General features: G+C 44.8%; 1 protein-coding gene across 3 annotated transcripts in view; it reads left to right on the top strand.

Moving 5' to 3' along the window:
• The window catches only part of sema6e (sema domain, transmembrane domain (TM), and cytoplasmic domain, (semaphorin) 6E), a 175,666-nt gene that overhangs the window by 112,545 nt on the left and 47,270 nt on the right, over positions 1–15,851 (top strand). For all 3 annotated transcript variants that reach the window (XM_061049778.1, XM_061049780.1, XM_061049779.1), the window contains 8 exons: positions 4,039–4,129; positions 5,338–5,460; positions 7,130–7,218; positions 7,394–7,611; positions 8,467–8,598; positions 8,846–9,001; positions 12,625–12,801; positions 13,231–13,368. In XM_061049778.1, coding sequence (XP_060905761.1) covers positions 4,039–4,129; positions 5,338–5,460; positions 7,130–7,218; positions 7,394–7,611; positions 8,467–8,598; positions 8,846–9,001; positions 12,625–12,801; positions 13,231–13,368 — 1,124 coding nt within the window. The remainder of the gene's footprint in view (positions 1–4,038; positions 4,130–5,337; positions 5,461–7,129; positions 7,219–7,393; positions 7,612–8,466; positions 8,599–8,845; positions 9,002–12,624; positions 12,802–13,230; positions 13,369–15,851) is intronic.

Below are 15,851 nucleotides of genomic sequence, written 5' to 3' on the forward strand. Positions count from 1 at the left end.
AGGTAAATAAATGCATCCGTAACCAGAGTTAAGAGGTGTGTTTAATCTGTATCATCAGTGGTGAAGGTGTGGGTGTGTGTGAAAACATTAGGTGATGTGCTAACATAAAGAACAAATGGGAATGCGTTGTTCAGGATAAGGGAGAGAAAGAGAGAGAGAGGGTGGAACAGGAAGTTGGGTTTTTATATCCTGGGTGGAGCAATAGGCCCAGGTGCTCCGCATCTAGCAGGATATATTGACATTATCATCATCATCATCATCATCAGTAATATCAAAACCATCGTCATTATTAAGGTCGTATGTGTTCATTAAGAGCTGGGTCTTTTTCTTAAAGGTGCAAAGGGACTCTGCAGATTAAATGGAGTTTGGAAGTTCGTTCCACCACCGGGGGGGCGACAGAGGAAAACTGTTTAATCTACTGTTTTGTCATTGGCTCAGCAAAGTCCTTAAGAGATGTTCAACCCTCCAATATCAGGCCAAGGCAGAGGGTTTAGGGATACTACCAAAAGTGAAAACACAATAATACTGACTTATTGCCCCCGCTGGTTTTCAGGGGGCTTCGGGTCAGCTAACTAAATACAGCCTCTCTATAGATTAGAACCTGAATCCGTTCCAGGATCAGATCATGTCTCAGGTGTCAGAGAAAAACCTGCACAGTGTCATCGCTCGGCTTCACAGGGTTTCCAAAGGTTAGCTCCAAGGGGAAAGATTGATGTGTAATGTCTCCCTGCCACAGACTCCCTGTAGTAAAGAGTGGCTGATTTACAACAAACACAACCCCCCCCCACCCCCAGCTGTGCCTCTCCCCCCCCCCCCCCCCCCCCCCCCCGATCTGGTCTTTTCCCCTGCCTGGAAAAAAACACAAGCAATGAGTATCTATCCACACAGCTGGGGAGAGAGGGGGAGGTGTAAATCATATCAGAGGATCTGTCTGTGGGACTCCCTGTACAACCTGTGAATGGCGTCAGTGTGTGTGTGTGTGTGTGTGTGTGTTTTGTGTGTGTGTGTGTGTGTGTGTGTGTGTGTGTGTGTCTGTGCGCTGGTCAAAGACACAAACGGATGCTCCGCCATGATGCACACGCACAGCTTCACTGACCAGACTGCTGAGACAGCTGGCCGGGCGACAACAGAGAAGGCTGTCTTCAACGTGCCTTGAGAGTCGCGGCAAAAACCTTTAAGCGTCAAATCCATCTGTGTTCGCCGTCGTCCCGCTGCGTTAACGATCCTGCGGGCCAAACAATCTGACTTCTCAGCTCCTCTTCTCCTCTGGATAAACAAACTGTTGTTTCACTTCAGATCATGTCACACTGTACGCCGCAAGTCTGGACAATAGTCCTGATTCCTAACCACATTTAAATGGTGAATAGACTTGAGCTTGTATATTTATTTTTTAGTCTTCTGACTACTCAAAGCTCTTTTAAAAAAAATAAAAATTAAGATTTATTTTTGGGCCTTTATTGTAGAGAGAGGACAGTGGATAGAGTCAGAAATCGGGGAGCGAGAGAGTGGGGAACATGTGGGAAAGGAGCCACAGGCCGGATTTGAACCTGGGCCGCCCGCTTGAAGGACCACAGCCTCCATACTCAAAGCACTTTTACACCACAGGTCACACCTACACATTCACACACTGATGGTAGAGTCCATCAGTATTAACATTCATACACCCCTGACCAAGCAGTGGGAGCAACTTGTGGTTAAGTGTCTTGCCCAAGAACACGTCGGACATGTTGCTGGGGATCGAACCCTCGACCTCCCAGTTGAGAGACGACCGACTCTACCAACTGAGCCACCCATTTAGAACAGAATAAAAAATGGAAAGTGTGAAGTTGGCCTAGTTTTTGGTAGTTGAAGACCGCCAAGACGCCCTGTGGATGTCAGAGGTATGACAGACTATGAGCTCTTTGATGTATGAAGGCATGTATCACAGAAAACAGCCTGACTGATTCGCTTTGTTTCTGCTGTGCAGGAGGTCGACCTGTACGAAATAACAAAAACCCATCCCACCAAGAGAAACTACAGGCTCAGTCTTGAACCCTTCATGAACCTCCAGAAGTGATATTTAGGGCAGAGCTGTTGTGCCGGATTGCGTCAGGTTCAGAGGTGTAAACACAGACTCTTGTAAAGTCTGAGTTTGTTTTTGTGCCGATGTCTCGGGGCGGTCCTGTTGCAAGGTTTTGAATCACTCTGCTTTCTCCGCCTGCGGGTGATTATATCGCCACATGTACGCAGAGCAGCCGTTAACCAAGCCCCCTCAGGTTTGAGACGGAAATAAGCAGTGATGAATTTTCTTCTTCTACGCTTATAAAAATGTCAAACACAGACTTGTGCCTTCTGTAACAAAAGACGATGGTTATAAAGAATTAATATCTGACTGTATTTAAAACTCAGAAATGTTAATGTTAGGGGTTTAGTGATGTTTTGTTGTTCTTGTTTGAATTGTGAAACCCCCTGAGACTCATTGAAGAACTCAGAACTCTGCTGAATAGCTCTATTGTTCAGTTAGCTTCAAGCTAATCTTCATCTGAAGTTTCTCAGCACACCATATTTAAAACACAAAAAAAAAACAACTAGAGCTGCAACAGCACTGAACGGGCCCTCGGCTCTCTGCACACGTCGGGATGTCGCAGCAGCAGAGGAGCGTGCTACAGTCGAGGCGTCTTCAACAGACACAGAATCAAAAATGGTTGTGAGCTATCATTTCTTTTTGGACACAACGGGAACTAACAGAGTCATGTCTCACAAGGCTAACTGTGTCCAACTGGTCGGTGTTGCTTTGAGAAAACTGAAATTGTGCGTGCAGATTGTGACCTTCAAAAACATGTTTGAACAGCTTGGAGTAACAGCCGCTTCCTGTTTCATGGTGCGACATCAAATTTGCAGAACAACGATCGCCAAGCCCTTTGAGTTGTGTACATGATTTTGATCACAATTCATCCTTTTTATTTTCTAAACACTGACCAAGATTCATGTTGATCCTTTTTACGTCAAAGTTTAATCCCTGGAAATGCCCCAGCTAGCCCATCCCCATCGACCCACCCCCAAAAACATCATTTATGCTGCATTATTTTGCTGCCAGGGCTGAATTATTTTTTTTTTTACAATTTTTCGGGGGCTCCACTGAGCTTTATTGCAACACCCACTCACAAAGCACACATAAAACTTCCCACTGTCCCACTGTCTCACATCACCTTCCTGTCCGACATAGAAAACTTATCTCTGTAAGGGACCACACTGGAACACTTGAGGGCCAGGCTGTCCTGACATTTTCTACAAATGTTCAGGAAATTAGCATGTTTGAAATTAGCGCTTTGCTGGAGTATGACGCTATCATTCAATCGATCTTTATTTTGTTTTTTTGTTCACACCTTACATGTACAACCGTCTCGTTAACAGTTTGTTGTGAAGGTTAGGCTTTAGGTTGAGGATAGAGCGAGCAGCTGCCTTCTCTGATTGTTTCAGAAGAGACAAAAACAACAGCAACGTATAAACCCAACCACGTGTTAATGGACTGTTAACGTGTGTGTTTGTCACCTTCGGTGCGAGACAGGGTGTTGAATCTGCTCTGCATGCATTCAGCCTTCACACACACACACACACACGCACACACACACACACACACACACACTGCAGGGCTGTGCGTGTTCTTTTTACCTGTGGTTTACAATCTTGTTAACAGCGGTTCAGGAAGTAGCAGCTAAATATCTGCGGCTGAGAGATAAACTGTCCTCTGCGCTCCTGACTGCGGGACTTCAAACTTCACACACATCTTTTATGGACCCGACCCGCAAACAACTCACCAAATAAAACCCAATCTTTACGATGCACCAGTTACCTTTTCATACTCACCGGCTGATTTGGTACGCAGCCCTCGCGTTTAGCTACAACTCCCGCAGCATTAAAGGCTTTTTGTTTGCTGACTGATTCTGCAGTCGAGGCAGCAGAGACCACCCGGGTTTGATGTTTATAATTGTCTTTTGTATCGCAGCTTATAAATGGCCTCTTAAAGCGTTCTTTTGTCCCGTGTCCTCTCTGACCTAGATGGCGACACTGGAGCAGGAGGGGGAGGAGGTGGTGGGTCAGGCTCGATGTCCCTTCGAGTCCCGCCAGTCCAACGTCGGCCTTTTCGCAGGTGAGTGAGGCAGAGCAGAACTGTCATGAAACTGTCACAGGTTCAACGCCCACGACCCCGACACAGTGTCCTTCCGGCTTCAGTCATTATTTATCATTTCAGATTTTAAACAGGTGTGTGTGTGTAAGTATTACAAACGTTTTAGTGTTTCTGACTGAATACTGAATGTGGTTAATCTGCAGAGCGAGGCGTCACTTCAGTTTATTGAGTTAAACCAGAATCCGAGTCAGAATCTGATTTAATGCAAAATATAATTTTGATGATGAATACAGTAAACCAGAAAATAGAGAGTTTAGCAAACACACATTTCAGGTAAAGAAAAATCTTAGGAATTACACCCAATCCCCACACACTCCGTCCGTCACCGCCCACGGTGCATCAGGCGGCGCATTCCCTACCCCACTGGATCTGTTTCTGGAACGTGAAGACAAATCACAGGAGAACTCCAAGATCGCAGGAGAACTACAAGATCACAGGAGAACTACAAGATCACAGGAGAACTACAAGATCAAGGAAGAACTACAAGATCAAGGTAGAACTACAAGATCAAGGGAGAACTACAAGATCAAGGGAGAACTACAACATCACAGGAGAACTACAAGATCAGAGGAGAACTACATGATCACGGGAGAACTACAAGATCCGGCAGGAATAAAGAGAAAAACATGTTAACAACATGTTGCTTTGTCATTCTGTTTTAACATCATGTTGATAAAGTGATGGAAAATACGATCAGGAGTCTGTATACTGTGTTTTATTTTGAAATTGACTGGACGCTCTGTGCGTATCCTTGTCTGACTTCCTGTCTGGGTTGTCTAATATTCGACTGGACGACTTGTTATCTGCCCCCACACTGATGATCACAGGGTGTATTATCTGACTCTGCTCCAGGTTGAGGTCTGTGCTAACGTTTCTTTGCTAATCATAGCCGTGATGGAAGCTGATACTCTGTGAACATGAAGGGCTCAGCTTCAGAGACGAGTGCAGCGAGAGCCAGAAACCTCAAACCTGCCAGCTTTCCACTGACATTTATGCAAAGTTCACACAGTTGTTACTGAAAGCGACACACTTCCCTGTATCTGTTAACGTCCGCCTCGTTTTTTTAAAGGGCAATTAAAGTCAGCTGTGACCGAAATAGACGCTTCACAGAAGTTCTTCTGAGGGATTGTGATCCCTGACAATACATCTCTGTTTTTATTTTCTCACAGGTGGTGATTTCTACTCAGCCACCATGACAGACTTCCTGGCGAGCGACGCAGTGATTTACAGGAGTCTGGGAGAGAGCAGCCCCGTTCTGCGTACAGTAAAGTATGACTCCAAATGGCTGCGAGGTGAGCACACGGCATGCAAAGGTGTCATTGTCACATTAACGTCCTCTTTGGCACTTTAGGAGGCAGTTGTGTGGAAACATTTTCTTTGATTTGAAAACTCCCAATGCCGAGGCTTGATCCTTTCCATCGCTGCAACACCTGTTGGTTTGACCTGATAACTGCTCTCATATCTGGCAAACCGAGGGGCGTCCAAAACGGCCGTGTGGGGGTCGCCTTAAAACCGCCTACCCTCTCTGGTCCAAACAAATCCAGAGCATTCAGGACCAGAATCTAAAGTTAGAGGGAGGACATACTGGCTGCTGCATTGTTGTCAGAGAAGCCAGCACTTCAACATAGTTACAATACATCACCCCGTGTCTCTCTTCAGAGTCACTGAAGGAGTGTGTAGACTCTCCTTATTTTCTGTAAACGTGTCCAGATCCTCACAAATTGTGTATTTAATTTCCCTTTATGCCAGACAGAAAAGAAAATCCCTTTTGTTTGTGTATCCATGCTGAGCCTTTTGTTTTCAGCTGAGAAGAATCACCAGACGAACAATGACAGCCGGCTTCGTTTTATTCGCTTATTCACCAGAAAAAAAATGAAAGAAATGCCGTCAGATTATCACATGTGCTGCTGATGGATTCTCATTGATTTCATCTCTTCATCTTATAACTGTTGAAACGCTTCAATTATTTTTGAAACATGATGATATGGAAGCACTTTAACTGATAGTTCTGAACACAGAGTCTCTAACTGTTCAGTAGTTTGTGAAAAGAAGTTAAAGAGGACATATTATCCCCCTTTTTCCATCTTTTCAAACAGTCCCCATGTGGTCTAAATGAAACATCTGTGCTGTGCTTTGGTCAAAATATAACATGAATCAAGCACCAGAGGAGGTTTGTGACCCTGTATAAAGCAGCTCTCTCAGAACGCTCCGTTTTGGTGTGTGTGTCTCTTTAAATGCAATGAGCCCCCCCACCCTACTCCTTTGCTAGCGATAATAATTTTTTTAACCAGAATCCCACTGTGACATCACAAGGAGAGCACATTTGAAACTGAGCATTTTTCTCTGTGTTGTAAGGCTTATGCAGACCACAAACAAAGGACTAGATGGGTTTATTTCACATTTTGTAGGTTAGTAGACTCTCAGTTTACCCAATTAAATGTTCAGAAACACTAAAAGTGTATTTTTCAGAATATGTCCCCTTTAAAGTTAGATTTTTGTGTTTTCAATCAACATTTCATGCCTCAAGTTTCTCTTTAATTGTTCCTTTTTTGATTATTTGTCCATTTCTGTTCCGACTAAAGCTGATAACGCTTCTTAAATAGATCTTTGAGTTCTTAAATAGCATGGATGTGATACTTTATTTAGATACCAGATGAAGCGTTTGAATCTCAGCCTTCTGAGAATGTTTTTATTAGCACAGGTCCAGATCCTCCGGCTGTTTTAATCGATGTTTTCTCTCTGATTTGAAGTTTGTTTCCTCCTCGTTTTTTCCTGTTATATTCAGATATGTGGTGTAAAAACTGTAAAAACGCACGCTCTCTTGGACACGTTCTCCAAATTGAGCATCTGTGTTTACCGGCTCGCCTTCCAGCCGGCTCTCTCTCTCTGCTCTGTCGTGTTGGAAATAAGGCGCCGCTGCCAGCCTGTTTGTCGACTATTTTCTCTCCTTGTGTCCCACAGAGCCCCATTTCCTCCACGCCATCGAGTACGGGAACTATGTGTACTTCTTCTTCAGTGAGATCGCAGTGGAGTACACAACTCTTGGCAAGGTGAGGGACTCGATTCAGATGCTCTTCAGACTCCTGGTTTGTGGCGTCGTCTGTGCTTTAGGAATGAAGTCGAACGACATCACTTCGTGTGCAAACCGCACGCCTGCGAGCTGCTCTTTAACACTCCCCCGTTTGCTCTGCCTGACTTTGTTTTACCTCTCTCTGCTGCCCTCAGGTGGTTTTCTCCAGAGTGGCACGTGTTTGTAAGAACGACAACGGCGGCTCACCGAGGGTGCTGGAGCGTTACTGGACGTCGTTCCTCAAAGCGCGGCTGAACTGCTCCGTCCCCGGCGACTCCTTCTTCTACTTTGACGTCCTGCAGTCGCTGACGAACGTGCTGCAGATCAACCACCGGCCGGCCGTGCTCGGAGTCTTCACCACACAGGCAAACAGGTTAGGATCAGTGTGTCACAGTGTGTGAGAGGTTGGGACATGTATCATAAACAAAGCACTCTGCTACAGGAACCTATCTGTCATCTTTCTGAAATGGCCCAATCAGGACCAGAGTCAGACACTATAATGACAGTTTTGGCCTTTATCTCAATCTCATGTGTAGCTTAAGAAATTCACTAAATCAACAAAAGAGTGCAGAACACAGTGTTGCAAACAGAAAACATAAAGACGCTGTTTTTGTTTCATGCATGAAGATCGGTCGTGCGCATACACTCCATGGTTGTACACTAGTCGCAGGATTTAAACATCCCCCCCCCTCCTGTTCCCTTACAACAAATATTCTTGAATATTTCCTGCTGTGTCTGACTTCTTGTGGAAAATTTACTAAGGAGGAGAAATTGCAGGTAAAGTCAGATAAAAGATTCTATTTCTGCAGGATGTCGGAGCACGGAGCATCAATTTACCACAGAGCAGATCGAGCGGGACGGGAAGTCAGACAACGAAACAACATTTAAACATCTGGTTTATTTTCAGAATAAAAACACTCAGTTTTGAGGGTTCAGAAAAATGGCCGTATGTGTGTTTTTTGATGTGTTTATAACGGTTTTATACCTCATACATCGTATTAACTAGCGAGTGATTCTGTAATAACCGCGGGAACTCCTTGGTTCTCACAACTCCAGCTGTCTGGCGGCCGTACTGTAGCGAGGCTGGCACACCACATGTATCAGCTGGAAGTTCTGGGTTGTGCATGTGTGAAAGCACAGATAGAGTAGTTATCAGGCTGACAAGGCGCTGATTTGCAGATTTGTTTTCCTCTTTTTCACGTCATGTCCTCGTCTGTCCGTTCCACAGCATCACCGGCTCGGCAGTGTGTGCTTTCTACATGGACGACATCGAGAAGGCGTTCAGTGGCAAGTTCAAGGAGCAGAGGAACAGCGAGTCGGCCTGGACACCTGTTCCCGAGGAGCAGGTCCCCAAGCCGAGGTGAGAGACTCGTCTTTAAATAGCAAACTGTCACTTTCAGAGGATGTGTTTTTCTGCCCCTGACACTGAAGTTTTTACAGCAGCTGCTGTTATTGTTCTGCACAGACAAAAAGAAAACAGTCACAGAAGACACCTGTTTCCCCCTCCTGCTCGCTCCCAAGAACAAACAGCTGCCAGTAGTTTTTACATCTGTGCACATGGAGCTGACTTCACTTTAATTATTTTTCTCTCTGCTGCTGTCACACAGGCCGGGATGCTGCGCCGGCGAGGGATCAGCCGCAGCCTACAAGTCGTCCACAACTTTCCCTGACGACACCCTGACTTTCATCAAGTCATACCCGCTCATGGACGAGTCCGTGCCCTCGGTCAACGACAGACCCTACTTCACCCGCACCACCAGCAGGTTTGTTCAATACAAATTCATATTTTTTTACATAATTAAAGTTTATATATCATCATCCACAGCTGTTGTTGTTATCAGCATTAAAACCATCCTTAATATCCTCATCATCATCATCATCATCATCATGAAGGTTGTAGGTGTTCATAAAGAGCCAGGTCTTTAGTTTTTTCTTAAAGGTGCAGAGGGACTCTTCATATCAGATGAAGTTTGTTAGTTCGTCCCACCACCAGGGGGCGACTGAGCAGAATAATCTAGTTAGGTCATTTATTGGCAGAGCTGTTCATATAAGTCTATATTTTATTCATAGCAAATAAAACGTCTGATTCCATCTTTAACTTTATTTAGTAAAAACCAAAAGGTAAAAAAAAAAAACATCCAGGTCGAAGACGCCACACACCTCCAAGTTCGGACTTCACCGTCAGTGAGCTGAACTAATCCCTCATTAGGACTGACCTACATTCTGTAGGCTGCTGAGTCATTCAACAGACATTTAATTACAGAATTGATTAATGGCTTAAACAGTTCATTAGGCAAAAAAAAAAAAAAAAAAAAGTAATCACTCATTGAGATGAATTTAATTAATTTCATGTTCGGAGAAAACGAGGAAGCTGTCCTCATGAAATCTTAGAAAAGATCGACAATAATCAGAAAAACTTCAAACAGGTCGTCGACTCTTTAAAGACAGAACGGCTGATGATGAAATAAAGAATGAATGTATATAGAGCTCAAACTGACGGTTGTGTTCATATCTCTAATCATCATGGTGTGAACGATTTGGTCTTGAAAACTTCAACCAACATTTGCTTTAAAGCAGATTTAATAAACTCACTTTCACCGTTTATGACATCACTCTGCTCACCTTCTGAGCAGCGTTGTGAGAAGTGTCGCTCTAAAACCTCCTTATGTGTCTGATACTGGTGTCAGTGAAACCCCTCGATTTCAGAATCTGCCTGAAACGCTCCATTTCAGCTACCGTCTCTTTAAGGCCCGCCCCCTCATGTGCCCACTCTCCTCTGATTGGCCAGCTCTGTTTGTAGCAGCAGGGACATTTGAGTGAGCTTCCTTGTGGGCGTGTCCTTGAAAGAGCTGCTGGGGGAGAAGAAATTGTAGAGGTTTAGTACGGACTTCCAACATCGTCGCATGTTTTTAATTCCACGTTTTTTTTAAATCGGTTAAGATTTAAAAAATGACCGGGTGTGTAGCCGGCAATTCGTGTTGCAGGAATGATTTTCTATTTTCAACATAATGTTCCTGCAGTGTTTCCACACTCGGAGCTGTGATTGGTATCGATGAGTGAGCTCAGGTGGAACACACGACCCTGTCCCTCATTAAAGCCCATCGGATCTGTGCGGCGCTCGATTTCAGCCCACATTGAAGATGCGCTGCAGGGGGGGGGGGGGGGGGGGGGCTCTTCTGCAGCATGTATAGAGAGAGTCGACAGTGTGTGTTGTGACATTTGAAGATCCACTCATATCAGGTGCTGAATTGTGAATCGTTAATAAGTGTCACAAGTGTTGCAGACAGGAACACATAAGCCTCAGATATGGATGAACACACAGCAGATAGACATCACAGGTTTACACACACACACACACACACACACACACACACACGCACGCACACACACACAGGCTCCTCCACACACACACACACACACACACACACACAGGCTCCTCCATGCCTCCTGAAGCAGAGCCAGCCTGACAGCCCGCCAGGCACCGCTGCGGCTCCACACCGGGGGAAACATGCGCCGCTTCACATCTGGCGCCAAAAACATCACATCTGCCTCGCCGCTCCCCCCGGAGAGGAGCGAGATAAATGAAATCTAACCAGAACGCATCACGCCATACTACCAAGCCATGGCCGGTACGTGCCTGTCAGGTCCACGTGGGGTAAACACACCAGCCGCTGTGGGAACCCCATGGGGGGGGGGGGGGGGGTGAGGTGGAGGTGAGGGCGCAGGATGCAGGACGCTCCCCGCTGACGTTCCTTTTTCTAGAGCAATCTGAGACGGGATGTGATGCCAAATACATTACCAGGTTTATTAGTGGGGGGGTTTGTTTGATCAAATCCCCCGGCCTGGGAGGGGAACTGCAGGGAGATAAAAAGAATGAATAAAGCTTATCATTCCGTCAACAAGCAGCAGACTCAAGGTGACCTTCAAGACGGGCTCTTAATCCGCCGCGGCGCCACTGGAACCATCTTTAGACCGCGGTGATACCGGGCAGGGACAGGATGCATATGAAGCAAACAATAAAAGACAATCTGAGCGTCTAGAGGAGATTTCTAAGTGAGGAGAGTCGCTCCACAACGGGACGGATTGAGCGGGTGTAGGTGGAGGGACCGAGTGGAAGATGAATTCATGGGATGGAGGGGGGGGGGGATTAAAGGATGTAGGCGATGGAGGATGTGAACGGTGGGTTGTTGGAAGACGTGATTGATCACTCTTCTGTTTCATACAATGAGCTCAGTATGCGCCCACTGTACTGTAGTTTACCGTGGGAAATCATCTCTGACAACACAACACAACGCTAAACCAGCACATTCGGCTTTGTGTCAGCGTCCTCTGATTTACATCACTGTCACTTCTGATTCAGAGAGGAGACATCTGAACACTCGTTTCTCGTTTTAACATTTAAAATGTTAAAAGTTTCACGAGAACCAACAAATCCATTATTTATGAAACTAAGAACTCTTACATTTCAAGTTTAATTAACTATAAAACTATTCAGATCATGTACAAAGCAAACTATCAGCAATTGCCTCATGGTATCCAGGAGTTGTTCCAACCGAGAGAAAGCAAACACAAGTTGAGAGGGTTAAAGAAAGAAACCACCAATCAGAACTAATGCAAAACTTCACTGTATAACAACTAAGGGTGTTAGTCTGTGGAACAACTGTGAGGATGAGCTGAGAAAATGCAATAATATATTCAAACTAAAAAAAACTCTTCAGGAATCAAATATTGAATAGATACGAGCTGGAGCAGTGACTTTCTGTTTTTCTGTTTTCTGTTTGGTTATTTCTTGTCTGAAGGTTTTGGTTCATCTGTTCCCATTACTTTGTTATTGTTTTGTCCAAAAACTGAATTTGTTTTGGCCAACAAGTCCAACATCATACACTGATGAATTAGAAATTACATTTTTATTTTTCTGTGAAAAATGCACAAAAATAAAATAAGGACCAGGAAGGTTTTTAACTTCTTCCTATCCCTTTTGAACATGAACTATATTATTTGAGTTATTTATTTGTTGCTATGGATCCTGAGGATCCTGTTTGTTTTTTTTGTTTTTCCTTTTTTATTGCTTATACTTTTTATTTCGTGTTTGTATTATCTTAACATGTTCAATGAATTGACTAATAATAAAAAACATTTTATTTTAAAAAACCTCTGTTGTTGTAAAATGAAGGTGAAGTGTGACGAGGTGCTTTTGTCTGCAGCGATGAAAACCTTCCTGTCATCACAGCCACTTTCAGAGCTGCTCACAAAATCCCAGAAAGCGCTGAACCTTTTGGTGATATCGACACAGGAACATAAAAAAAAAAAAAAAAACTGGTTGATGGATCATTATAAAAGCACCTACTTTAAGAAGTTATTTGTTTGTGTTTTTCTTGAAACACAGATTCAAGTTGACCCAGATAGCGGTGGACACGTCTGCGGGGCCGTACAAGAACTACACGGTGGTTTTCCTGGGCTCGGATAACGGCCATGTGCTGAAGATCCTGGCCAGCACCGAGGGAGCCAACGCATCTTTCAACACCCAGGTCCTGGAGGACATCGACGTCTACAACCCCAACAAGTCAGACAATGTTGTTTTAAACATCTGATTTACTTCTCCTCTTTTCTCTCGTTATGTGAATCTGCTTCTTTTTGTCTCTTCCCTTTGTGCCTCTCTTTTACTTTGTCTTATCTTTTCTTTGTCTCCCGTGCTCCCCCCCTCCCCCCCTCTGTGTTCTGCCCACCCACGTCTTGTTCTATTGTAACTCTTTGCATCACCCTGTACTGCTAGAGGGGATGTGTGTGTTTTTTCTTCTTCCTCTGTCTTCTTTTGTTTTTCTGCCTGCACAGCTTGTGAAGTGTATCTGCATGGCGTTTTTTGAATCACTTCCTGTATAATTCTCAGACTGTGCTTTTCGTCTGCAGGGCTGATTTACAAAAAAATGAAACAAAATGGAAAGTGTCTGATCTTGCCCGGTGTGTGTGTGTGTGTGTGTGTGTGTGTTCATAGATGCAACGTGCAGGGCGAGGACAGGAGGGTGCTGGGCCTCGAGCTGGATCGGGACCACCATGCGTTGTTTGTGGCGTTCTCCAGCTGTGTGATTCGGGTGCCGCTGAGCCGCTGCTCTGACTACAGCTCCTGCAAGAAGTGAGTCACCTGCAGATCCAAGGTTTAGCTCTGTAGGAGGTTGTTTACCCGTCTGATGTAACATTTAGATGATTAATCAATTACTTGGTCAACAAGTGAACCCCTCTAAGTATAGTCTAGTCAGAATAAAAAGGATTGGCCCTGTCAGGATGGGACAACCGCCAAAAGTGACTCATTTAAGAAGATGTTCTTTATTAATCCCACAAGGGAGAGAATTACTTTGTCATGCTACACACTCATTGGCTGAAATACACACAAACATGCAAAACAGGAGTGAGGGGGCTGCACATGACAGAGTGTCTGAGTAGGTACCAGATCAATTTACAGACTTGGGCCGTTTCGGGACTTGAACCAGCGACCCTCTGGTTCCCAAGTCCCGACAGACTGAGCTACTGCCGCCCCAACAGCTGCCTAAACAGAGGGAGGACACTGGTGAAGTGCTAGCGTCAGATCTGTGGTTCACAAGTTTTGGACCTTCAGAGGAGGAGGGTTTCAGTTCTGGGGTTGCAGTTCCTCGATTGTCCACTTGAGGCTGCCTGCGAAAGCCAATGAATCCCCATTAACGTCCATGTTAAAGTGCCTATTGCTACAGCTGAAATGAACATGTTTACAGCCTGGTACAAAAAGAAATCTGGTCTGAATAAATCATTTCCTTATTGGTCAAATCCGCACAGGGAGAGATTAATCATATAGCTCACGTCCTTTAATTTTAAGAGTTATCACAAAGTAGTGTAATCAGGGGCGTGGTTGAGTTGACCGATATGTGGCTGCTTTGTAGCTGTTTGCCAGGAGGCCGTAAGCCCGCCTTTTTCTAGATCCATCCAAAAAGAGATGGAGGTCAGGTTTTGACCACAACTGTTTGGCTTCAGAAACCAATGGGTGATGTCACTGACACGACGTCCATTTAAAAAAAACATTTGTTTTTTAAGATTTATTTTTGGGCTTTTTATGCCTTTAATGGAGAGATAGGACAGTGGATAGAGTCGGAAATCAGGGAGAGAGAGAGAGAGTGGGTAATGACACGTGGGAAAGAAGCCACAGGTGGGATGTGAACCCGGGCCGCCCACTTGAGACCACAGCCTCCATACATGGGGCGCGCGCACTAACCACTGCGCCACCAGCGCCCCATGACGTCCATTTTTTTTATACAGTCTATGATGGCCACCAGCAGGCACCAAGTTTGTGTATAATGAAGCCTCACAGTGAACCGTCCTGAGCCAGTATGTGCAATTAAACAAATCATTGCTTGCAGCCCTCAGCTACACATTTATATTTATGTTCTTATTCAAGAAGATTCACAAGTTCTAGTCGAGTAAGAGCGAAAAAACCTGGACCAATGGATCAGATAGAGTCATATTAAATGCACTAAGAGTGCATACAACATGTAAAATGTAAAATGAATGTGTAAGGAAGAAGAAGCAGTGGCTTAAATTAAATCTTTCGGCAGGCGGTTGGTCGAAAGCCACAAAAACAGAAAAAGGTCAAGTTCTTGGACCATTTGGTAAAAAACAGGCTGAAGACTGAGACCTCAGTGAGAGCTGCTGCTGCCCAGAAACTCTGCATGAAATCAGGGTTTCCTGCTGCTATACCGGGAAGAGCTGGCACTCGCACTGCCAGGTAACTCAAGTAAAGCCGGATCAATTTCCTTTGCAACTACCAATTTTGAGAGATCGTGTCAACTCCTGATGCTTTTGGACAAAAGCCTGTTCCAAATGACAGATGCTATGCTATTATCCGCCCGCTCCGTGGAGCTGCGCGGGGCCCACTTTCCCCTAAAAGCACTTATTTGTGGTGTTGGCACGAAGTGAGAGTGAGATTGAAGTTAGCAGTGGGGATGTGGCGGCTGCCATGTAAGACGTGCTGCGGGGTGAGAGGCGGCGAGGTTGTTTCTGTGAGCTGATTCTGACCTGATCCCTGCCTGAGCTTCCTGTTTTAATCTAAGTGATCTGATCTAGATGTTCAGCTTCTATAAGTACCTCTTTAGTGGGCCGTCTTTCAGAGAGATAGTCCCACCTTCTCTGAGTTTACCATCGCTATGTTAACTCTTTGAGTAACATTGTTGGTAAGCAGTTAATCATGTTTGGAAAACTTCAAATAACAACGTGAACATTTTCATTTTATTAATTCAGAACCCGTTAGAGATCAGTAAACTGCTGCGTGTATGACTTGTGCCAAACATCGCTTGAAAGCGCTGCTCATTGCGATCACCACCATGTAAAACATTTCAAGGTCCAACCACCGCAGCAGCCACAATCTACGCATCTGTCAGACCACCGACAAACAAATCACTATAAATGACTGCATATTGACCAAGCAGCCGATGCTGAAGTGCAAATTCCTGCAGTTCCTCGAGTGTCCACTAGAGGCTGGCTGCAGAAGCACAGGAAGTCACATACACACCCATTCTAAAAAGTCTGTTTTTACAGCAGAGATTAACATGTTTACAGCCTGGTTCAAAAAAACAAACAGGTCTGATTAGCTCA

Source organism: Labrus mixtus, chromosome 11 (assembly GCF_963584025.1).
Source record: "Labrus mixtus chromosome 11, fLabMix1.1, whole genome shotgun sequence".
In the NCBI taxonomy this organism is placed as follows: domain Eukaryota; kingdom Metazoa; phylum Chordata; class Actinopteri; order Labriformes; family Labridae; genus Labrus; species Labrus mixtus.